General features: G+C 41.1%; 3 protein-coding genes across 6 annotated transcripts; 1 reads left to right on the top strand and 2 right to left on the bottom strand.

The window, feature by feature from the left end:
* Window positions 1-1,274: 1,274 nt before the first annotated feature.
* Window positions 1,275-11,359, top strand: LOC124852407 (RNA exonuclease 1 homolog). Of its 4 annotated transcripts, none has more exons than XM_047341338.1 (17): window positions 1,276-1,331; window positions 2,186-2,455; window positions 3,267-4,786; window positions 4,876-4,971; window positions 5,498-5,750; window positions 6,301-6,623; window positions 6,715-6,858; window positions 6,939-7,053; window positions 7,130-7,201; window positions 7,281-7,421; window positions 7,590-7,703; window positions 7,947-8,020; window positions 8,576-8,680; window positions 9,057-9,172; window positions 9,368-9,506; window positions 10,635-10,755; window positions 10,968-11,359. In XM_047341338.1, the coding sequence occupies exons 2-17, from the start codon at window positions 2,293-2,295 to the stop codon at window positions 11,054-11,056; spliced, it is 3,585 nt and encodes a 1,194-aa protein (XP_047197294.1). In that variant the 5' UTR covers window positions 1,276-1,331; window positions 2,186-2,292; the 3' UTR covers window positions 11,057-11,359. The 4 variants fall into 4 exon arrangements, with proteins under 4 accessions (XP_047197292.1, XP_047197291.1, XP_047197294.1 ...); XM_047341337.1 differs by having other exon boundaries at window positions 5,495-5,750; XM_047341336.1 differs by having other exon boundaries at window positions 1,275-1,331; window positions 10,635-11,359.
* On the bottom strand, window positions 10,275-16,007 carry LOC124852408 (UDP-glucuronosyltransferase 2A2-like). Its single transcript, XM_047341339.1, has 6 exons — window positions 15,036-16,007; window positions 14,778-14,926; window positions 14,510-14,641; window positions 13,831-13,918; window positions 12,328-12,547; window positions 10,275-12,135 (listed from the first exon to the last, which is right to left on the bottom strand). Exons 1-6 carry the CDS (start codon window positions 15,757-15,759, stop codon window positions 11,856-11,858), a joined length of 1,593 nt encoding a protein of 530 aa, XP_047197295.1. The 5' UTR covers window positions 15,760-16,007; the 3' UTR covers window positions 10,275-11,855.
* Window positions 16,008-20,245: 4,238 nt separating this feature from the next.
* tal2 (T-cell acute lymphocytic leukemia 2) lies at window positions 20,246-22,747 on the bottom strand. Its single transcript, XM_047341340.1, has 2 exons — window positions 22,559-22,747; window positions 20,246-21,520 (listed from the first exon to the last, which is right to left on the bottom strand). The coding sequence occupies exon 2, from the start codon at window positions 21,504-21,506 to the stop codon at window positions 21,168-21,170; it is 339 nt and encodes a 112-aa protein (XP_047197296.1). The 5' UTR covers window positions 21,507-21,520; window positions 22,559-22,747; the 3' UTR covers window positions 20,246-21,167.
* Window positions 22,748-23,165: the final 418 nt, after the last annotated feature.

Genomic DNA, 23,165 nt, shown 5'->3' with positions numbered 1-23,165 from the left:
ACAGTGCCACCTGTCGGGTTGGAGGGATTACAGCTACACTATGAACCACAATACACCACATCAGCTGTTTGTAGGTGTAAATAAAAACAAGTTATAGCTTAGTGTCTTAGCTAGAGTTGTCCCATTTCTCCATGTGATGTAGGGGCAGTAGCCATCTTCAAACATCCCTTCAGTGAAGGGTGAATTCAGGTAATCTGGGACAATGGGACACAGGGACACAATGTGGGACATATAAAATTCAGTCTGTTTATTTCCTGTTCCAACAAAATCTAGTCAACAGGACTTTTACTATAGGTTAGCATGGACATCATGTGACTGAAATCACATGACTTTAAGGGGGTGAAAAATGTATGTGGAGGATATTAATCTGTCATAATTAAGACAATGTTCCTAATTGTTAAACAAACTATGCAAAGAGCTGAGCTTTATCAAATATGATTGATAATGTGGGACAGCCTGCTTTGGGTAATCTGGGACAGTCATTGAAGTTCTCTAAATGTGGTAAATATGCAATTAGGGACTTCCTGAAGTAAAATAAAAAAGATAAACTAAAGAGATGGTTAACTAACTGATTTAACTAGCACATTATCAGTTAATTCTCCAGGACAGAGATGATCCAAAAAGCACAGAAGAGTTTGTCCTGTGGTCTGCAGCCACTGAGGAGAAGTCAATGGGCTGATCGATAATGGTCTCTCACCTGCAGGGTCTGTTTGTGCCCCAATAGAATGATGAATCACTGAATGAAGAATCTCTTATTGTTATTTTTGCTTGCTGCTGATTGACTTTTAATTGATTATTAAAAAAAGTGATACACCTTTAATAGAATGTTTTAAATGAATTTTATAGTTTCTTTATTTAGGCTATAATCAAGGGTTCTTTATGAAAAATAGGGTTTTTATATGTCATTATGAATGAATGACATTTCTATGAATAATATACATTAATATATATGTATATTTTTTTTAAAGCCTAATACTAGTGTCCCAAATGATCAAATTCAGGCAGAATTTTCCTTTTTGTCACAAAGAAAACTAAAACCTGTGTCATGTCACCTCTGAGTATGATATCTCCATTCTTTCTTCCGTTGTGGTTAGAAAACAACTTGAGGATTACAGAAAGGTGTAATATGTTGATCTAATGTGTCAAGCAGATATCAAAATAAGTCGCAGAAGTAAAATCGCAACAAAAAAAACCAACTCCCGGATTACTCGAATTCACCCTTTTCAGGAATCCTCCCCTGAAAACGAAAGTAAGGCGGAAATAGCCGAACGCTTTACGAACAGACGAAGCGAATGAACATGGCGACAGCAGCGGGAAACATGCTCACACACGTGAGTATGAAATCCTGCGAGAACCACCAGGAATAAAAGTTTAAATCCAGCGGAACCATCTTAGTTTAATCCAGTACAAAAAGGAAAATGTCATTGAATCGCTGTGACAAGAGTTTCAGGAAGATCGTTGTTCACACGTCAAAAAAAAAATACATGTAAACAGTCTGAGTGAGAGTAACGAGTAACGATACTTTAAGTAAGTAAGTAATAATGTTATTTAATATTCGTTGTCACTGTAATAACGTTGGTTTGCTGCTGGTGACGGACCGACTGGTGTCCCAAGTCCCAGGGGGAGATTCCCCTCCTCTGTCCCCTGAGGCTGTTTGGAGGAGACACTCCCAGGGAAGGGTCCTTCACATGTGGGGATAGAGGAGACATGTTTACATTCAATATGACACTTTCACAATATATCATTATAAGCTATGGTCTTCACAAATAAAAGGTCCATAAACCATAAAACACTCGCTTAACAACACGCACAACTCAGTCAAAAAAAGACTTACATTCTACTTCCTGTTTCTTGTGAAAGTTTACTTCTGAAGTAAAGACTCATTTTAAGATATGATGGACAAACAAAGGGAAATTAATAACTCATTTTAATCAGTAGCTTCTAATGGTTAATTCGGTTCAGTTAATATATTTCACTTCCTGTTTCTTGGGAAACTTACGTCTGAAATTTAATCATCTTAAGATACTGTGGACAAAAAAAGGCAAATTAACTGATTTAAAAATAAACATAAACATCTTACTAAGCTCTGATTGGGTGATTGATTTTTTCTAAATTAAGTGTTGTATATATTTTATTTGACTAAAGTATTTTTATGCTCGTGTTTATTTGAACATCTTTTAAACAGAGCCGGACCGGGGCCTATAAAAGAGAAGCGGACGCGGCCTGTGGCTCTTCCACCAACTGCCGGTCAACGGTTGACTGAACTCGCCGAGGAAGGTCACGTCTCTGCCGATGTTTCGCTCGTCTGGTCTCTTCGCGGATGTGAAGTGTCCCTCCCGGGGACTCGGGCTCTGTGAGCGGCCTCACTGCTTCTACAAACATGGCTCTCGGCAGCGGGCCGCCTCCGCCGCCTCCGCCGCCGCCTCCTTTCAACCCTCCGCGGTCCCCTCAGCAGGTCAGTGTCCACAGGTATGCTAGCTAGCTCCATGCTACATCCGGTGCACGCTAGCCGGAGTTGTGTGTTGAAAAGCGTTAAAATGCACATAAATTGTGACAAATGCAGGTAAACTCAAGAGTAAAGTGGATTACACGATACTTTAAAAAAGCTTTGAACGAACTTTGACTGTTTTATGCATTTTAATTGGTTAAGTTACACTTTATCGTTAAGCTAGGTGCAACATTTGGCTAATTTGTCTGAATCACCATGGTTACTAAGTATATTGCATAATGCATTATTTGAAAATGTGTTATTTTAAGCTAGAACCATGAACATCAATTGTATTTTTCTGTGGTTCTATTTCTTTCATATTTAATTCATCAATTCAAAATCAACCATTTTAAACCAGAACCAGGAAAATAAATGATATTCTTAGTTTTTCTTTATACATTAACTGTGGTTCTATTTGTTTCATACTTAATTTCCCAATCAATCAATTACAATGACTGGTTTTAAAACACAACCCCATACAAACTGTTAATTTACACCTAAAACAACTTGTCTCTAAAGCAGTATTGCCCCATATGACTTATTTATACTTGAACCAGAGGGTCTCTCAGTAACACATGATTTTCTCTTGTTATTATAGAAAATTCCTGCATCTGTCCCTTTTATCTGCATCCACAGCAAACTTTAATGGGTTCTTCTCAGGCCCTGTCCATCTACCAAGTTTAGTAGAAATCAGTTTGGTAGATTTTGGCAGACATTAGGGAAAAGTTAACCTCTCTGCTGGTAATAAAATATCCTATTGCGTATTTCCTTTTCACAGAAGTCCAGAATTGCTACCTGTCACTTGTCTGTGGATCCCCAGCGAGCGATGACACCACAGACGACAGTCTCCAAGAGCTGGAGCGGATCAACAAGGAGATCGAAGCTGTGAGGCACGAGGTGGAGCAGGAGCAAAGACGACTGTCGCACTACCAGACCATACAGTCAGACAGCAGAAACACTGTGTCCAAGTCTGAGACTACAGGTAAACGACAGGACAGACGTTCTCTTTCGTCACACTCTGACGTCAGAAAGACGTACTCGCGGACAAAGAAGTACGTGGTTGACAACTCAAAACCAAGGACTGACTTGGAGTATGACCCCCTGTCCAACTTTTCAGCTGACTTGCGGTCTTACAGCTCATCAAGTAAGGAGCAGAAAGTGAAAAATGCACAAGTTATTAACGGAGAGAGAGACCCTGTGCCGTGTGACCAAAAGAGGCCGGTCGCTCAGGCTCCATTTTCTCCCCAAACGCCATCTCCAGGGCTACTCGAGGACCCGATTGAAGACAGTGTCCTGATTATTGACATTCCTCCCTCACCTGACCAAACAAGAGGCCAATCTCAGAAACCTGACTGTGTTGCTGGCAGTGCCCAGGGTACAGTAGAACAACTGAAGGAGAGGGTTCCCATTGCACTTGATTCTCCACTGCTGCGCTTTGCAGATGCTGCGGCTTACCAGTTCACGTCTCCACGTGCATCAAGGGTAGAATCACTTAAAGCATGGGAAAATATACCAGTTGATGGGAGTGTAATTGACCTAACTGGATGTTTAGAAGATCTGGAAAATGAATGTCAGAGAATCTCTTGTCAGGCTGCTGAAACAGAAGTCGACAACAGTCCTGAGCCTGTAAGTCCTCCTGCCTCCTCAGACCAACAATATCAGAGTTATTACAATCTGGGCATTGAAGAGGAAGAAAATGCGCCTCAGGTCGAATTGCCTCTGTTTGAGGTATCCGGTAGTGTTGAGAGAATGAATCCACTGCAGTCACATTATTTTCAGTCGAAGCATTCGCCTTCATATACAGCTCCGGCTGCAAACTCAGGGTCACCATGCAGGAAACGCACCACCCAAGCCCAGACAACAGAGATGTATGTTCATAACCACCTGTCTCCCAAGCGAAGTGCACCACCACTGGTGTCAGGAAGCCAGGAAATGTCAGGCACAATACCAGGACAGATGCAGGGTGGTTCTCTCATTAACCAGGCGTCAGCGGTTGTATACCAGGAGCAAGCAGAACCAGCTTCAGGCAGCAACCAGTGTCAAAATCAGAACTCTTTATCAACATCTGTCAACTCGCATTTGATGAACAGAGGTGATTCAACATCTGAAACCACTGAGGAGCTTTTGGTCAAGGAAGGTCATGAAGAGGTTATAATAATCTCCAGCTCCGAGGATGAGCAAGAGCTCAACTATTCGGACATAGAGCTGTCAGAGAGTGACCCAATGGAGGAATGCTACAGGATCTTCATGGAGGCAAATGATGAGGATAAAGGAAATAAAGAGCAACCTGATGTGTCTGTAAGTATGCTGTTTATACTCCAAATCCAAGATTAAACAATTTCTTAAACCGTGAACAGGTCTTTTCTTTATACTTTGTCATTTTTTAGGTTGCAGCAATGGAAGTGGAGAAGGCAGAGTTGACCACCACACCTCAAACTTTACCAGGAAAGAAGAGGGTGGCACATGAAGCCAAACATGCAGAGGTACTTGCTAACACTGAAAATGCAACATATCTGAAATAATCAAATACATAGACATTTAAAGGGAGACACTATGCAAGGTTATGTCAAAGATATTAAAATCCTGATCTTGGAAATATAGCATTCTTTGAAAACGAAAGACATTTTGTTTTTGTTGCAGTTGATGTATGGTGGTGATTTAAATACAGCGACAAAAGTAGATCTTTTTGTGATATTATTATTATTATTATTATTAGTAGTAGTAGAGCATACAATGTAAATTAACTGATGCCACGAAGAAACAAAAGGTGGAAGCTGTATCATGAAATTTAAAATGTTTTGTGCATATAAGTAAAATGACACCCATGATGGAAATAAAGAATTATCACAATTTTAAAGAAGACTATCTAATGATTGTACAGTTGAATTATTGACCACAGAAATGCCTAAATATCTCTAGATTGACCAACAGACCCAGATGAGCATTCATACTTTCTTTAATTAAATTGGCTCCTATTAAAACTTAATATTACTTTGATCCACTCAGCAGCCACTGGCAAAGAGCAGACCTCAAGCCAAGATTTTGATCCCTCTGCGTGAACCAGCAGCTTCAGGATCCGGCTCCCAGTCCTCCATCCCTTCAAAGATCCTGCCGGCACAGCAGAGAGCCTCCATGCTGACTGCTTCAGTAAAAGGTGCTCAGGCTTTTGCTTCCTTCTCGTGTCAGAAGAAGCCAGAAACCCAGACTACTGCTTGTCCTCCTCAGACCCCTGCAAACATACAACCAGCCCCTGTGCAGAATGGTAAGCATCTGTGGTCAGCTATACTATTTAATTATTACTATTTATAATCTATTATCTTTATTCTGGGAGGACTTATGAAAATGGAGTCCAACTACTGCTTTGTTTCAATATGTTACATGCAATAATCCAGATCAGTGTCCATATATCTCTGTTCATTCATTTCACCAAAACCACACCGCTTTTACTTCAGGTGCAGTCATGAATCTATTTGCTCTCCCTCCCTCTAGTAATGACACAGAATGAAAATTCCTACCTATATGGTAAATTACCTGATTATTATAATAATAACTTGAATTTATATAGCGCCTTTCAAGAGACCCAAGGACACTTTACATGTGGGGACAAAAAGAGATGCAGACGAGTGACACCTACTGGACAAAGTCTAGAAGCCCATACAAACAATAGGACATCTGGAGGCCTGCCTTGTCATCATAGATGTAGAATTTCTGTCCTGTTTTTGCATGTAAAACTTAAATAGAATTTATTTTTGGGGTGTGTTGTAGTCTGTTTGCCTGAATGTCTGCCTCTGTGTTTTTGTCTCATCATACAGCTTACATAAACTACCTACCTTTGGGAACTCCTGTGATCCAAGTAGGGAGCAACTTGCACTTGATCCTCCCAGAGGGCACCTTCCCTCTGTCTGTTACTTCAAGTTCCTGCCCTGTTTCTTCAGTGCTGACCCCGGTCACTCAAGTGCACATGAGCACTATGAAACAAACTTGCCATAAAGCTGCAGTAACTCCCGTGCAAAGATACCATCCAACAGCACCCATGCTCATTCCTGCTCCGACGCGTAAAACGTCCTTGGCCTCTGCTACAGCACATTTACATCCAGCTGCCTCCACTACATCTCAACCTACTGCTGCCGCCAAGGTAAGAAGTTCAAAACAAAAACATCTTTGGTGGGGCCATTTTAAAGATTTAAAAATGTTTAATATCTTTTATCATGAATTTATTCTTTCAGCCAGCTCCTACTAAACGTAGACTGAAGCAGCAGAGCGGGGCCACCAAAGAGAAAGTGCCCCACGATGTCAGACAGCGTTATGTCACCATGTTTACAGAAGAGTTCCTCAAAACAACAGCCAATGTCAACGAGGCCTTTGAAAAGGTGAGCATATGTCGCTGAATCTCATGCTCACTGTCGAACTGTCTGGATATTTATTCTTCTTGCTGTTTTATTGTTGATAGGCTGTTGCTGAAGAGGAGACCGTGTACAATCGCAGCGCCAACAAACTCAAATATCTGAGTGTCGCTGTGAATTCACTGAAGAGGCTGAAGAAACAAAGTTGTGTTTCATCCAAAGGTGAGAATCTCCAGAGAACTGTTCATGAAATCTGAAGAAATGATGTGGATAGAAGATGTTATTGTTTCTGCTGCAGATGAAAATGAAGTCAACGGCCAAAGATCGAAAGGCAACATAACCTTCAACCTGGAGATGTTTCAAGCAAATGGTGAGAATCGGTTTCAAAATCTTCTTGGTTTCAAATATCATTAAATGGCAGCTTCACAGTGTATTAATTTCCCCGGCAGATGATGTGGCATTGTACGAGAGTTTGAAGGATTATATTTTGACCGAGGAAAAGCTGATTGAGAGCAACTATCCTGTCCAGCACCCGGAGAAAGCCGGCTCCGCTGCTCTTTTTGCCGACAATAAGAAAGGCAGCACAGACCGTAAGTGAACAACCTCACCACTCCAGCTGCATTCAAGCCCCCTCAAAATACAAGTGGATGTTGTTCTCACATTGTGTCACTAGAGGGCACCTGTAACTTGGAGCTGTAGCATCTCAGCACATTTCTCTGGTGATGAGCATTTTGTTTCTTCTGTTTTGTTGGTAAAAGCCTTGAAGAGGATCTGCTGTCGATGTGGGGCCACGTACTCTGTTGGCCTAACAGGCAAACACATCCGCAAGGAGGAGTGCAACTACCACTATGGGAAAGTAGTAAAGAACAAAGGTGAGGATAGGATTGCAGGGCTACAATTTATAATAATTAACACATTTTCCAGCCATTTTCCTGACTAATTGATTCACATTTTGGTCTTAATTAATCAGAAAACTTTCACAATATGGCTTGAAAAGAAGATAAATTGATCGCATTATTACAGAGTACATTTATTTGTTATTTATTTAATTATGTGACGGTCTGAAGTTTACGAAAAACATTTTGGAGTAATTGGGATGTTTGAAACTGTTGCAGTGCCTGGTGGAGTGGAAACCCGCTACAGTTGCTGCCAAGGAGTGATGGGAGCACCTGGATGTCAGGTGTTTAAGGTAGGAAACAACAATTGGAGTTAAACATTTCCAGAACAAAGGCTACATCCATACTAACTAAGTTTTAGTTTTTAAACAGTATTTTAAAATAACATAATCTGTCCACAAATGTGTTTTTGCTCCATATCAGTAAACCCCATCTGCACTAACACACCTGAAAATAAATATCACGTGACCATTCATGCTCACTGGGCTAGTGCAAGTATATTTGTCTACTCTGCAGTCAGTTGGTTAGTTACAAAAATACTATGAAAGAGGAACAGTGGTGAGAATTAAGAGCAGGGATTTCTTTTCTTGTGCCAATGAAGAGGTGGAACTGTCATTTATGGTGTTTACATTTGCACATCATTGTTTCCAAACATCTCCCTCTTTGCTTGACCTCGTACAACACAGCTCCAGACTAGTCTTCAGAAGAGAAAACGTCTGTTTTAGACGCTCAAACTCTGGAGAAGTGTAGACATGGCAACAGTGATGCATTTTAGAAGAAAAGTTAGTAATGTAGATGTAGCTTAAGACCTTCCCAAATGTACTAATTAGTCATTTTTTCTCCAACAGTTGCATGTCCATGATTTCATCTCCATGGACGGGTTTGTGTCTACCAAGCATAGACATCCCATGGATACGAGTTGTCCTGGAGTCTACTCCTTGAATTGTGAAATGGTGACGTCAACTTCTTTTGAGGGGCAGGGTTTTTTAAATTGTCCATATGTTGACCCTGAACTGAATCTTCCTGAAGCTCCAGTTGTTGTCGTGGTTTGATTAGTGGTGATTAGTATTCATCTGTTTTCCACCATTTGAAACTGGTGATATGCCAAAGAAGTATTTAGCTTTTTCACGGTCATTTGAGAGGGACTTCTCCAACTCCCTCTTATGCTCTGATTGTATTTTCTTCAAAGTAAATATACTGTATATAGAAGCTTTTAATAGAGATTTTAAGCTTTTCTTGCTGCACAAGAAATGTTTACCTTTAGAAGGGTGTGGTTGAACCTTTGGTCTGCAACGAAAACATGAATATTTTTATTTTTTGTCTTCATAGTGTTACACTGTTCATGGCCTGGAGCTTTCCAGAGTGACGGTGATAAACTCTAGTTTACAAGTCATCTACGACACCTTCGTCAGACCTGATCACGAGGTCATTGATTACAACACAAGGTAACGTTAATGGGTTGTGAAATGTAATCTCTCTGCTTCATTTTAAATCATTTTCCTTTTTAAATGATTAAAACAAGAATGTACAGTTCTGTTAAATGTAAGATTTGAGCACAAAAGCTGGGTAATAATCAGAAGTGTTGACTTTATGTTGAAGAACAATGTCTTTCGATGGCTTGTGACATTTTACCCGTGTAGATTTTCAGGCATCGGGGAGGAAGACGTGAAGGGTAACTACACGTCCGTCAGAGAGGTGCAGGAGACGTTACAGAGCTTCATTAGTGCTGACACCATTCTGATTGGACACGGCCTGGAAGCAGATCTCTGTGGCCTGAAGGTGACAAAGCTCTTTTCAATATTATTGACTTTACTTTTGCTTATCGCTTCCAGAGCATCAGTCCTCCTCAAATAATTCCACACATGATTTTTTACTACGAAAGTCCAGGAGCGTTGACATAAAACAAGGAATGGAACAAGAGTCACATTTCAATATAGCGAAGTCCCACTGAGTCCCATGTTTGTTATTTCACTAACATCCCTTTGCATCATTAATATTATCACTTGTTAGATTAAATACGTCATAATGTTTTTATGATTGCGTTTTTCAAGCTAAGTACACAAAGCAGACAACATGGTAATTTTTCCAGGCAGCTTGCAGGTGAGGAGTCTGGTGTTTTTATTTATTTTTGTTAGATTTGGCTCAAAGACCTAAAGAACAGGATGTTCTATAAACGCCTCCATGAAAAAGGACAACCTGTGGTGTTGGTTCACACTCATGTTACAGATGTGAGCGGTTTGGGATTTTGGAAGCTAATAAGTACAGTTTGCCAAATATTAGGATGTTTCTAATGTGGCTTTAAAGCATCAGATTTAAGAACTGCTTGAATTATGACAAAATATACAATGAGCAAGATGAACTGTAGTCTAATGTTGAAACTGCTTCCATGATATGTAAGTGAGCATGCAACCTTATTTAACCCACTTTGGCTGTAGTGTTGGTAAAGTTTCTCTGTAGTTTTCTAATGTCCGAGTTTTACGTGACCATGATGATTTATCTAGATTAATACCAGTGGTGTCAGAAGTATCAGACAGTGTAGAAATACTGTTTTGGGTTAAAGTCCTGTATTCAAAATCTTTAATCAAATCACAATATTAAAAACACAATGTACTGGAATCACTCACATGCAATGATACACATGGTTGGAGTATAATTATTGATGCATAAGTCACAGCAGCTGGTAATGGCTATATACAGCTGTGGGATTTACTTGTATTTTGTATTAATCTAAAGTGTAACACAACTTCTGCTGTGAGATAAATGTAATGGAGTATAAGTATAAAGTATCAGAAGTGGAAATTATGCACTAGTACATTATGCAGAATATATAAATTAATTATGCAGAATGTTTAATTTTCACGTTACAATTAGTGCAGACAGCTTCAGATATGCTCCTCTTTGCTGTAGTTGCTCCATGGGACAGTGGTGGACACATCGCTGGTCTTCCCCCACCGTCTGGGGCCCCCCCACAAGCTCACCCTCAACAAACTGACAGCTGAATACCTTCTACGGATCATCCAAGAGAGCGGTGGGTCCTCGTGGATACAGCCACGGCACAAATGTCTACAAACTACAACCCATCTGAATTTACATCCAAATAAAGACAAAATCACAGTCGTATTATACGTTTGAATCTCATCAAAATATGTATAAGAAGCACAAAAACTGCAATTTTGTTACAGAGGACGTTACTGTCATTATTCGTATGTGATATAAATAATGATTTACTGTTTCTCCCAGTTTGTGGCCACGACACCGCCGACGACGCTGCCGCCTGCATGGAGCTTATGTTATGGAAGCTCAAAGAAAGTGGAAAACTGAAAAAATGATGGAAATAAAACAAGAAACAATCTCTACACTGTTCAGATATGAAAAGACAGGAGCTGCAAAGCCAATCTTTGTGTGTGAGGTTCTGTCATCTCTGAAGGGCTGTGTATTTATTTAGTTTTTTTTTTTAGTTTGATTATATCACTTGATCTATGTTGATAACACAGTTTCCTTGATGTCAAAGTCTGAATTGCAGCCCATGTGTGATATAAGTATTTTTGATGATGCTGTAGTGTGCCAAGAAAACCTGAAGCAGTGGGGTCATTTGTAATAATAATAATATCTAAGTAAAGGCACAGAACAAATCCCTTGTGTGTGTTTCTGTGTGTCCTCCAATATTTGACCAGCCAATGAACATCGAGCCTTTAACGTCAATGTGGTGACAAAAAAATAAAAAGGAGGAGTTATGCAAATTAAAATGCAGCTTTAAGCAATTTCACTAATTACTGATGAGACATGAGGGAGCACAGGAGAAATGGGCTCTTGTTTTGTAAAGTCAATTTGTGGTATTTGTCTGTAGAGGATTCTTTCTCTTTCACTACAAATGACCTCGAAGTTTCAGTTGGATACTGAGCATATGGAGCTTTTTTTTCCTATATTTTATTCAAGAGTGTGGTAAATCTACTTTTTACATGACATTTATAGTCTTCGTCGTGTCAGAAGTTGAGGATCGCTGATCACAAACGCACATCCAGGACATTGTGGGGACACAACGTGCCTCAGACTCAAAAGTGAACCTGAGAACTGTCAGTGTTTCACCCGTCACTTCTTTGCTGACTACATTTCAAATCTTAAAGTCCATCACTCAGTCTTTTTCTTGCCTTTCCTGCCACAGCACTTCCGAAAGCAGAAACGGCAGGTCCCGAGGAAGAGGAGTGTGATGAGCAGGACGACGGCGAGGAGGAAGGCCAGGACGTCCAGGCTGTGATATTGGTACCAGGTCAGCTCATGGGCCTGGACCCTCAAGTGCTTGGCCCCGTTGTTTCTCATGGTGAACTCGATCCAGAACAAGGCCTCATCCAGGGGACTGATGGGTCTGTCATGGTGGATACTGGACAGCCGCATGGCACTCTCCTTGTACCTGGATGAACATGGGGAGGTAATGCACATTTGATTGTTTTGTCACTTAATTCTTTTTTCCAATGGGAGTGGTTTGAAATTTTAAAGAAGCTTTAAAGTCTTAAATTTGACTTGCTGGAAACCCTGATCAGAAAATGACCCAGTACCTTCTTTAAAACCCTAGAACCGACTAAGAGCAGATAAGGGAACTTACGATTTCTCGTTGATAACAGTAATGATCGCATCTCTAAGGTCCTCGGTCTTCATGAAGTTTAAGTCCAAGGTAACTGCAGCTCCCTTGGCCTTCATGTGGACCATGTTGTCTGGTTGGTCAGCGAACAAGGGGATGCCCACCATGGGAACACCGTGGTAGATGGCCTCATAAATCCCATTTGTGCCACCGTGGGTGATGAAGGCTCTGGTCTTGTGGTGACCTGATAAGATGCCAAAGATCATGAAACGTGCGTCGCTTTTTCCAACCCAGACAGGCTGTTTACGCATCTTTTCAATTCTGATTTGTCTTCATGGTCAATTTAACCTTGGGAAAAAGGTTTGTTGGGTCCTTACTGACCCTTGTTGAACATACCAGTTTCATTATTTCCTCAGGTTTGGCGTCAAATTAATCTCAGAACCTGATTAAATATCGCACCCAGAATCCACCTCAGGTATTGATTCAAATTGGCAGAAAACTAAGCTGAAAAAACTCTGGTACATGGTAACACAATATAAAATGGGTCCTGTTTTGTTTTCAAGCTAATGTCTTCTTTTATTCCTGAGAAACTCAAGTATAAAAAGGAGGAACTAGAGCAACTAATACTTCCTACATTTCCCCTTAACATTACTGCAACATTCAATTTTATTTGTATAGAGCCAAATCATAATATATCTCAAGGCACTTTACATAGTAAGGTTGAAGCCTTAAAAAGTTCCATAGACTGTTATTAATGTTCTCCTTCAGAGTCTTTACAACAAATTTGCCATGAATCAAATTATGTGGACAAATGAATAAAACAACCAAAGCCTTTGGGCTACTGCCTCCTTTGCCCAGTTGTAAGGTAGCCAGCCTAATAAAGGCATGTGAGAGGAGATGGCAGCACCACTGATTATGTTCTGAAGTTACCTTTGTGCACCTTTTGTTCACTTTGCCCTTGTTGGTCCGAGTCCACTGAACAAGCTTTGTCACACCTGATGAATCTGAGCCGCATGAGCTCAGTGTATGTTTTGTGTTCACACTGGGAAAGTGACAAAGGATAGTCTAAACAATCCATCATGTATTTAACCCCTGATTTGTGGGTCTGCTGTTGATGGACGCACAAAGCAAATCACAACGTGAATCAGGGAAATGGCCACAGCTCGAAAAATGGTGTCGAAATGTTGAACTCCAAAGTCGTAGACTACATTATTTCCTGTTTCTTCAGCGTTTTAACTCTGCGAATACTCTTCTGGTAATATGCTGATGCCAGTTTAGAAAATGGATTTATTGAGCTCAGTGACCTCAGCAGCTAATTTGTTCAGCTCATCATTGTCAAAAAACACCTTGTGTTTATAAGTTGTAAATAAGTAGACATTTTAAGTTGAATTAATTTTGAATTTATAAAACATGAGTTGATATCGTGGAATGGAGAGAAAAGCAAACAGTGTGGTGGAAAGCATCTTTCTTTAAAAAGTAAAAGTCATGAAGCTTCTTGTTAAAAGCTTTTGTTAAAGCTTGACTTACCCAGCAGGTCGTTCTGAGGGATCCAGTCATATGTTCTGGTGTTATCACCAAGAGTCTCTGGTTTTTCTCCACTGTATCTCCACAGCACCTGTAAACACACGTTTAGACTAACACAGAATAATCTTCACATAATATACAGTGTAGATTTTATAATAATGAATAATCATATCGTATAAATCCAGTATTTTTATCTGGAAAAGGGTCAATCCTTATACCCTGGTTTCTTTAGCTGTACAGCTCTACAAATTATCACCACCTTTCCCATCAAATGTTTTAAATGTTCCTTTTTTTTTACATTTTTGATTCTCCTTTCCTTGTGTCCAGTCCCAATATCCCAATTCAACCATTAAAAATGCCAAATCTCGCTTTAACCCATGAACCATTGTGTGTTACTTAATATATCTCCATCTTTCAGAGTAATTTACACCTCCAGGTAGATGATGGTTTTATTGACCGTCAACATTCAATGAAAACAACTGAGAAAATGTTAGCATCAAAGTTGACACTTTGTCGTCGTCTTTTTCTTCATTAAATTAAATAGCCTCAACTTTCTGACATTCGGTGGCTTGTAAGCACATCGCATAGTCGGCACTGAAATCTATTTGCAGTCACTAAACCTACTGTTGCAAGATAAAACTCATAAAACCTGGAGGGGTCATTAGATTTATACTATTTTGACCTTTTGTGGGATCTGAGCGAGGGCCGAGGCGATCACGTTTGCCTTCTCAACAGTGATGTTCTTGATCAAGGATCCCAAAGTGAAGACCACGATGCCAGCGTCTCCTGAACTCTGCACAAATTCCTCCATATCCTGCAAGAAGAGAAAACCTGTATTATCCCAATTCCAACCAAATGTAACTTCCATTACTCCTTATAGTGGAGTTATTGGAATACTGTGGAGTTGTCATTTAAGATTAATGGGCCTGTAACAATGGAGACAAAACTACCTCTGGCAAAGGTTTAGCAGGTATGCAGTGGATCCCACCAACGTATTTGAAGTTGGGGAGGAAAGGACGAGGGAATTCAAAATCCCAGTAGGTTCGAATCAACCAGAAGTCTGCTTTACTCATTGTCTGGCAGGCACTGGTCGGTTTCCCTGTCACAATGCAAAAGTATCATCAATGATTCAGGTGTAATTTTCAAAGTCAAAGCTATCGAACAAACAGAAGAAAGTATGGTGCATTTAAAATAACTTAGCTGCTCACCTTGGATTTCGGAGTAATATGCATCTACTTTTTTCCAATAAATGTTGTTCAAAATTATGTCATTGATTAAATAGAAGGCCAAGTTCCACACTCTCTGTGAGAAATCCATCTTGTCTGTCAGTTTGCTCATAGCAGCGGGGACAAAGGACGGTGGAGCGGGTAGCTGACCACAGTATCTCTCCCAGTTATTCACAAAGCTGAAGCGCAGAGAGAAAACCAGAGGGATGCCCAAAATCTCTGCTGTCAAGTCACTGCCGGGGTAGACGGGGTCAGACAGGAGAAGGTCATATTTTCCTTCCTTCAGCTTCTTCATGACGGTGTCTGATTTCAGCACTCCGTCCAAATAACTCAAAGAATACTGCAGGTTGACCGCCATCAGTTCAATAAATTTCCTGTAAATCTGCAAGGAGTTCATTTGATCCATCTCATATAAGGTGAAGTGAAGAAAGTTGTCAAAAAACGTCTCCATCTCCTTCTTTGAGACGGATACTTCGAAGTTTTCGTACCGAAAGCGAGAAGAAATACTGGTGTTCATGAACAGAATCATGCTCGGAGCCAGGACGGTGACCTGGTGTCCCCTGTCGATCAGAGCCTCCAGCAAAGGCTTCATGTTAATCCAGTGGCTGCCCTCAGTGTACCACACCAGAATGTTCCCTCCATTCGCCGTCTGAGAGGCACAAAGTGCCAGCAGCACACAAACAAAGAGGCGCTGCCTCTGCTCCATAGTGGCTGTGTGTCACGAAGAAAAGCTGCTGTTCCGGTTCCTTTTTACATTGTGCTCCTTGGTAAACAATTATTAACTTCACAGAGCTGGAGTCTGGGTCATAGTTCCACTTGATGCATTAGATAACAGACGCACCTCAAACAAATACAGGTAAAAAGTCAAAACAGACTCCGGAACGCTAGGTTCTTGCTGTCAGCTGGACGAGATGCTGTGAAATAATGGATAATGACTTCAGCTCAATGGGCTTGGACACAATTGCATAATCTGAGGAAGTTGTGAGAGCGTTGGGTGACGGCAGACGAATTCCCCAGCACACTGTTGAAGTGCAAGTCCAAACACGTCCATAAAAGGGAAGTGTGTGTTTGTTGTAAGTTAAAGATTGTTGGTCTGTTAGAATTCAAAATGCAGACAGATTATCATTAAAATGAACAAAATTCAAAAGTAGCTGTATCTTCACCATTATTCCCTCAAAGTGAATTATTCCTACATTAGGGTCATGGCTCAGGGGACAGTGGGTCAGTCCGGGTCCAGACTGGATGGATTGTCATGATCCTTTATCGTCCCATCACTTTTTCTCTGCTGCCACCGAGAGGCTCCCATTTTTTTTCTTTTGTGAAATATCACATTAAAACTATTTGAAGGATTAACATGAAATTTGTCAATGGTGTCCTGGAGACTTCTAATGATTTAACCCTTGATCTAGAAATACAAGCAGGTCAAACATTGCACTTATCAAAGGAAATATCTCAACATTTTCCAGATATTTTGGCACAAGATTTAGATTTTCCCCGATGTTCATGGTTCCCAGGTGACGATTGACTCTGTTGGGCTCCTTTTCCGAGTGGTTTTCACGTAGAGAACAACCAAAGCCTTTCAATCTGTTTGCGTCGTCTCGCTCACTGAACTGAAACACTACTGAACGGTGGATATTTCCCATGATCCCCGGCTTCCTGAACCAACAAATCCAGCAAATCCTTCAAATTTAAAATGTTTCCTGGCTGACTATTGGAGATGAACGCTGGTTTTAAATGACTTTTTTAATGATCTACATTTCAGCATCACTCTTCAACTTGCTGGCGCTGATTCGGACAATTTAAGCTGCGACTATCAGTCAGTTCCACGCTTCTCGTACCGACTCACCAAAGTTACGTAGAGCAAGAACAGAGGGTGAGGAGTGAAGAGTGAAGAGGCTCCATTCTCCCAAGTCATGAACCATCTAACAAGCACTGGAACTGGTCTTTGAGGGTAAAGAATTAGCATCGTGCTGCTTTAAGTCCAGTGCTGCTAGCATGGATGTTGTTCCTTTTAGAGATGTATCGTGCAGCAGAATGAAGCAGCTGATTTCAGAAATCTGCTCAGGCCAGGGCGCTCAGCTTAGCGTGAATATTTAGGAGGCGGGGGTTTTGTGGTCCGTGCCTTTAGGAATCGGTGGCGCAGAGGCCCGCGTTGTTCTTGGGGAAATGTCACGTCCAACTGTTTGGACGTCTGAAATCTTAACTCTGGGTACTTTAGCCCCCTCATTAACATTGTAGATTCCCTTTTGACACCGGATTCAGGAGCGTCTGGAAAAACAATACGCATTTGAATACTGAATTCAATGCCCTGCTGAGGGAGCGGGTGGCCATTCAGAGTGTGTTAAGTGAGCGCTGCTCCGTCCTCAGACCTCCCCTGGTGGCACAGAGGACATGTGCGAGAAGCTGGTGTGAGGGTGTCGCAAACAAAATTGATTCTGATGGTGAATTTTGCCCTTGTGCTTAATTTTCTCAGGAATCCAACCATCCACACCTCCCTCTCCACATTCCTGCTGCCTACTCTCCTTCCTTCCTTCTGTCCTTCCTTCCTTCCTTCCTTCCTACTCGCTCTGTCTTCCCACCACGGGGTGAGGGTTACAGCGCATTGCTTTTTGAAGTAGACATTTGCATAATCAGATTAGAATGCGTGATTGTCAGTGGGCTCCCCCATCAGAGGGTGCTCCAGAGAAGAGAGGGTGCTGTCCAGCCCAACAATGGGGGACTCCCCTCCTCTCTCTCTCTCTCTCTCTCCCTCTCCCTCCCTGCACCTGCATCCCACCCACCAACCCACAGCGCACTGCGGGTCAGCTGCGGCGGCAGTCCACGCTGGGACTTGGAGCCGCGTTGGGGTTAAAGGGAGAGAGCAGAGAGACAGAGAGAGGAAAGGCAAAGAAGGAGGAGGGGGTTCGAGTGCATGACGGGAGTGGGAGGGCAGGGGTTGAGCTAAGATATTTAAACATGCAGAGTGTGAATTGGCTTTAAGGGGATAAAGAGCTCAGGGCCTATCAGTTGGCACCCAACTCCAGAAATTCTTTTTCATGGGCGCCTCACCCGGGAGAGCGAGGGGCTGCCTGCACTGATCTGGCCCATTGTGATAACGGATTCAGACAGTGTGTTAGACGCTGATAAGGAAATGTGCTCTCAATAGACGATTACCCACATACTTGGGAGAGAATAGTCAATCAGGCAAATACACTCGGTGGAGGGAAAGAGAAGCGTACAGATTTATTATTATTTTCATCGCGGTGTTTCATAATCCTGCTCGAAAGTCGAGGTCAGAGTAATGCTCATTCTGTGATTGGGCGATTTCTGTAAATAAGGTGTATCAGCGAAATGCATTTCACAGCCCGGCAGCTTGTTTGCAAGAAGCCGTCACGTGCACTTCCTCTCCTGTTTCATAAGGCGACTGCACAATCGAGCACGAGGGAGTTTGAATTATGTCGAAACATCTCACACATGAAGAAATAAACCGTTTTTAATATTGCGTCTCGTATTACCAGGCAATTCCGCTATTTATTTTGCCTGGGAAATTGCTGAATTCACCGTGAAATTGCAGAAGTGGTAAATAGCTCCTAAATTCATGTTGTGTGAGAGACAGGCTGCTGCTGCTGCTGCTGCTGCTGCTGCTGCACAGTCGCTGTCCCAGCACCATAATATTTATCTGGTATTTCTGCAGCGTTACAAAGAGTCACCTGTCGGTTCCCACAGGCCTCCAGTCAGTGTGTCCAGCTGCCCTCTGCTCCGTTTACACACCATTAGCCAGAGTTTAACGGCCGGGGTGACAGCGCCCAAAACCATCCCTGTGTTTGCTCTTCAGCTCAGTCGGTTGCAGCTTTTTTCGACCGCACATTTTCTACAGTGACAAAAGACGATTAGGCGTGTAAACGTCTGACCTGGGTTTAAATGGCAGGCAAACACGGAGACGGCTGCAAAACAAAACCGCTGAAATCAGAACCAGAGCTGAAACAACCAGTTTATCCATCGTTTTGATGATTGACTGAAAATGAAGCAGTAACTATTATTTGTTATTGATTAATGTTTTTAATATGAAACCTACAGCCAGAAACGTGGGATTGATGTTTGACAGCAAACTTTAATTTGGAAAAATACATGAAATATTAAATAGTGTTTTTAATCAGTTAAGATCGGGTCTTTTCTCTGTCGACCATCATCATCAATGCTTTTATTTAGTCTCAGATTATTGTTATTCGCTGGTTTCATCATAACAGATACACGTTGCTTTTTCTTTTTAATAATCGTAAGCTGTCTTTTGACTATTTGTTATATCAAGTAATTCTAACATGTCCCTTTTAGGTTCTGGGTTATTAAAGACATTTATCAGTATTTTCTCACATTTTATGTGTTAATCAACCAAACATTTGGAACCTAATTGGAACTATAACTAATTTTCATCTTTGCTTTTTATCAGTGTATATAAAAAGCATTTAGCACAACAACGTTGATGAATTGGATTTTAGTTTTTAGAAGGATACGAATTTATTAGAAATTAATCGGTGGATCCTGTTACTTCTGTTGTGTCTTTGCATGAGGTGTCTTTATAAACTGAGAGCAGCAGCAGCAGCAGCACACTGACCAACTTCCTCAACTCCATCTGCGTGTTGGTCAACTGGTCAGTGTTTGACTTCAGAATGACCTCTGACCTCAGGGGTCACAAGTTAAGCTGTCATTTTCAGTGCTCTTCACTCAGGCCTGTGGTCAATGGACGGAGCGCTGCGGCCAGCTTGTGTCCACACGGTCATCACAGGACGTTTGGACGAACGTCCTCGGCCTTGTTGACCACGAACAAAGAGCGTTTGTTCTCATGCTGCAGCTTCGCTCTTAACTTCACGTCAGTCGTGTGAAATAGTTTCACTGGAGTCTGATGCTCGGCCTGGATTCCTCACTACTCACTGTTTACAAAATAAAGGACTGCTGCTGCTGTTCTCATCATACTAATACATTTTATTCTAACAGGAAATGATAGCAAACTGCTTCTACAAAGATTTATAGATTAATAGATATTAATTTCTTTGCTTGTTTGTTTTCTTAGGTTTTTCAGCTTTTTCACCACCATTAAAATGTGATTTACTTTTTTCCAGCTGTGGTTTGCCCCTACAGATATAAAAGCACAGTCTCTGAAATATTTCGTAAAATAACGTCTCCGTTCTAATGAGAGAACGATGTGAATGAAAAGATTCAGGAAGGTTTTTTTATTAACAAATCATTTAATAAATAAATAGTTGAAATAAATAACAATGTATATTCACAGGAAAACAGAATAACTTACAAAAGAGGTATCAGAAGATCATTAGCACACTCTTCACAGTAGACAATCAATTCATAATCTTTGGCCATATGACATGTGCATTTCACAAAAAAAAAACTCAAACTCAAACGTTAAGAGGTGTAATTGAGAAGATGTGCGGTCAATTATATAATTACTGAAGGAGGATTGTCAGTTTGACTTCAGTCCAATCCTAAACACCACAAATCACCCAGCACTGAACACTGTTGTGTACAAATATGAGAGAAAGAGGAAAAGTCTTTCTGGGAAGTGAATCTTCAGACGTCACATAACCTTGATAATTGAAAAGGGGTCAGATTTAGTCTTCTCAAGAAAAGAAAAAACCCCAGCATGTCGATTTGAATAAAAGTGCCCTTGGCTTTTTGAGATGATTGCAGCCTGGAGAATTGGCTGAGCCATTATCTGTTCCAATGCCTCGCAGAATCTATTGCTTTAAATGAGAAACTCCTTAATCCCCTCCATTTTCCTCATTGGCAAAACATCCTCTTATTGCAAAACTAACAAGGAATATTAACATGGAGACATGAAGGGAATATTGTACATCCAGGGTTTACACATCCATGCAGAATACAAATTCAATTTTCACCTGCAAATCACATCGTTACACCGATCAGCGAGGAGGCTGACCCACATTTGGAGTCCACCAACAAAAAAGAAATCACACAGTATTGCATCTTCTGACACACGAGTCACACACAGGTGACAAATGGGGACAAAAACGAGCCGTGGGAAAGGACCAGATCAGTTTTTAGACCCAGGAAACGGGTCAGAGTTCACTCAGGAGGTTTATTCTTCATCTCGTCGATGTGTTCCTACCAGGCCTCCGTGCTGTCACAGCTGGATCCTGGTGACGGAGCTTCGGTGTCACTGGTCAGGGCCCAGGTGTGCGGAGGTGACTGCAGCTGCTCCATGTTTCCTTTGAGGAAGGTGAGCAGGGTGTTGGGGGAGTGGCTGGCCGGCTGACCGCTCTGGCTCTCCAGCAGCTGCACCAGGAAGGTGATGTAGCGCATGGCCAGACGCAGGATCTCGTTCTTGCTCAGCTTCTTCTCCGGAGGATGGGTGGGGATGAGCTTGCGGAGCTCGGCGAAGGCGGTGTTGACGTTGTGCTGGCGCCAGCGCTCCCTCGTGTTGGTGAACACCTTCCTGGTCATGGTGCTGAGTGGAGCTGCAACGATTAATCGAATGACAGAAAATTAATTGACAATCAAATGATGGTTTCAGTCGTTAAGGTTCTCTGCTCGTCTTTGTCGTAAAAAACAAGATATTTAAAGATGGCAGCAGCGGCATTTTCCTCCACTGTTTGATTTCTACATTTTATACACAATGACCTGAGAGAATAGTCTGACAGTTAATCAATAATAAAAATAAACTGACTACAAGGTGGAATTTCAGATAATGAAAAAACAAGTTTCTTACACAAACTAGTAATTTATATGAAATAATTTCTGAAAATACAATGATAATCAGATGTTTTTCTTTTTCTTTCTGCAAAATATAACCCTCGTGTTTTATTTGCTTATACCAGGTCTCTATATTTACTATAGATTTATAAGAAGTTGAAAACCAAATTATATATATGATTATAATTATAATGATAATGTTGGTTCTTATTATAAATCAGCTTTTATTTAACCAGAAACAATTAAACCTCCATATCTTGCATTCATACGCAGTGTATGAACCTATAATGCTTTAGAATGTATTTATAAGAAGATGTATTTTTAAATGTATTTGCTTCTCTAACTCGTCCTGTTGACATAAAATGAAAAACCATAAATCACAGTTATATAAATATGATATAAATATTTACGGGAGCGATTTAAACTACTGAATTATCGATATGACCGATAATTTGTGTGTGTGTACGGCTCATAAATGGTAAATAGTAGGAGGGAGGTTACAGTAAAATGTGAGTGAATTAGAGTAATAGAGACTTTCTGGTTAGATAAATGCTGATGTACCAAAAAAAAATACCTGTTTGAATTATTAATGCAGAGTCTCATATAAACACACATTATTTATTTACTATAACATGACAGCTGCAAAGAGAACACTTGTATAACATCCTCATTTTGATTAATTATTTACGTGACCTGAGTGGAAACATGTGGCCTCGAGGGAAAAGAAAAGAATCCTTCACTATGATATATACATATAAACATACGTGTATATTACATTTACATATAAAGCACACATGTCTCACCTGTGTTGTGTTTGCAGAAAGGTAGAGAAATGTCAGTCGCAGCGTCCGCAGGTCATCAGCGTCCAGGGTGTGTTAATGTCCACTCAGCTGCGTCTCCTCATTCTCACTGATGGATCCTTACGAGCGAGAGGGAAGGAGCGGGTGAAAGAGAGAGAGAGAGAGAGAGAGAGGGAGGGATGGAGGGAGGGATGAGAGTAGGGGGGATGACTGCTGCATGCTCGCATCCCACATTTTATAGCAGGGTGAACCCTATTGTGTGACGTGTGCAGTGGAGGAGGATGGTGTTAGAACCCCCCCCCCACTCCTGTTTATCATGTAGACCCGATGACTTCAGGATCACATTGTTCACAAAACATCGCTGTGAGTGATTCTCAGGTGTTTCCGTGCAACGTTCGAGGCCATTTTGTGTTTCGCAGGTTTTTTTTTTTTTTAAGCCTCCATGATTCAACAGCTTTTTAAGTGACTATTTGTGCTGCTTTTTATGATTCATTGCTCGTTTAATCCTTGAAGGTTAGCACTAAAGGGGACAAATAAATTCCCCATTGACGTGAAACTGAGACGTGATCCTTCTCTCACTGCCGCGGACACTTGTTCTTTTCTGTTTCTG

Source organism: Hippoglossus stenolepis, chromosome 9 (assembly GCF_022539355.2).
Source record: "Hippoglossus stenolepis isolate QCI-W04-F060 chromosome 9, HSTE1.2, whole genome shotgun sequence".
NCBI classification, from domain to species: domain Eukaryota; kingdom Metazoa; phylum Chordata; class Actinopteri; order Pleuronectiformes; family Pleuronectidae; genus Hippoglossus; species Hippoglossus stenolepis.
The sequence above is the reverse complement of the archived record's forward strand: the minus strand, read 5'-3'. Positions and strand labels throughout refer to the sequence as shown.

What these genes read in the sequence shown, in the direction of transcription:
- LOC124852407 (XM_047341335.1), top strand. Translation starts at nt 2,293, where the DNA reads ATGTTTCGCTCGTCTGGTCTCTTCGCGGATGTGAAGTGTCCCTCCCGG. An exon ending in AAGAGCAACCTGATGTGTCT is followed by an intron (nt 4,787 to 4,875) that starts GTAAGTATGCTG and finishes GTCATTTTTTAG; the next exon opens with GTTGCAGCAATGGAAGTGGA. An exon ending in GAAAGTAGTAAAGAACAAAG is followed by an intron (nt 7,704 to 7,946) that starts GTGAGGATAGGA and finishes AAACTGTTGCAG; the next exon opens with TGCCTGGTGGAGTGGAAACC.
- LOC124852408 (XM_047341339.1), bottom strand. Translation starts at nt 15,759, where the DNA reads ATGGAGCAGAGGCAGCGCCTCTTTGTTTGTGTGCTGCTGGCACTTTGT. An exon ending in TCGCTCAGATCCCACAAAAG is followed by an intron (nt 13,919 to 14,509) that starts GTCAAAATAGTA and finishes GTGTGTTTACAG; the next exon opens with GTGCTGTGGAGATACAGTGG. An exon ending in CCCTCAGAACGACCTGCTGG is followed by an intron (nt 12,548 to 13,830) that starts GTAAGTCAAGCT and finishes GCATCTTATCAG; the next exon opens with GTCACCACAAGACCAGAGCC.
- tal2 (XM_047341340.1), bottom strand. Translation starts at nt 21,506, where the DNA reads ATGACCAGGAAGGTGTTCACCAACACGAGGGAGCGCTGGCGCCAGCAC.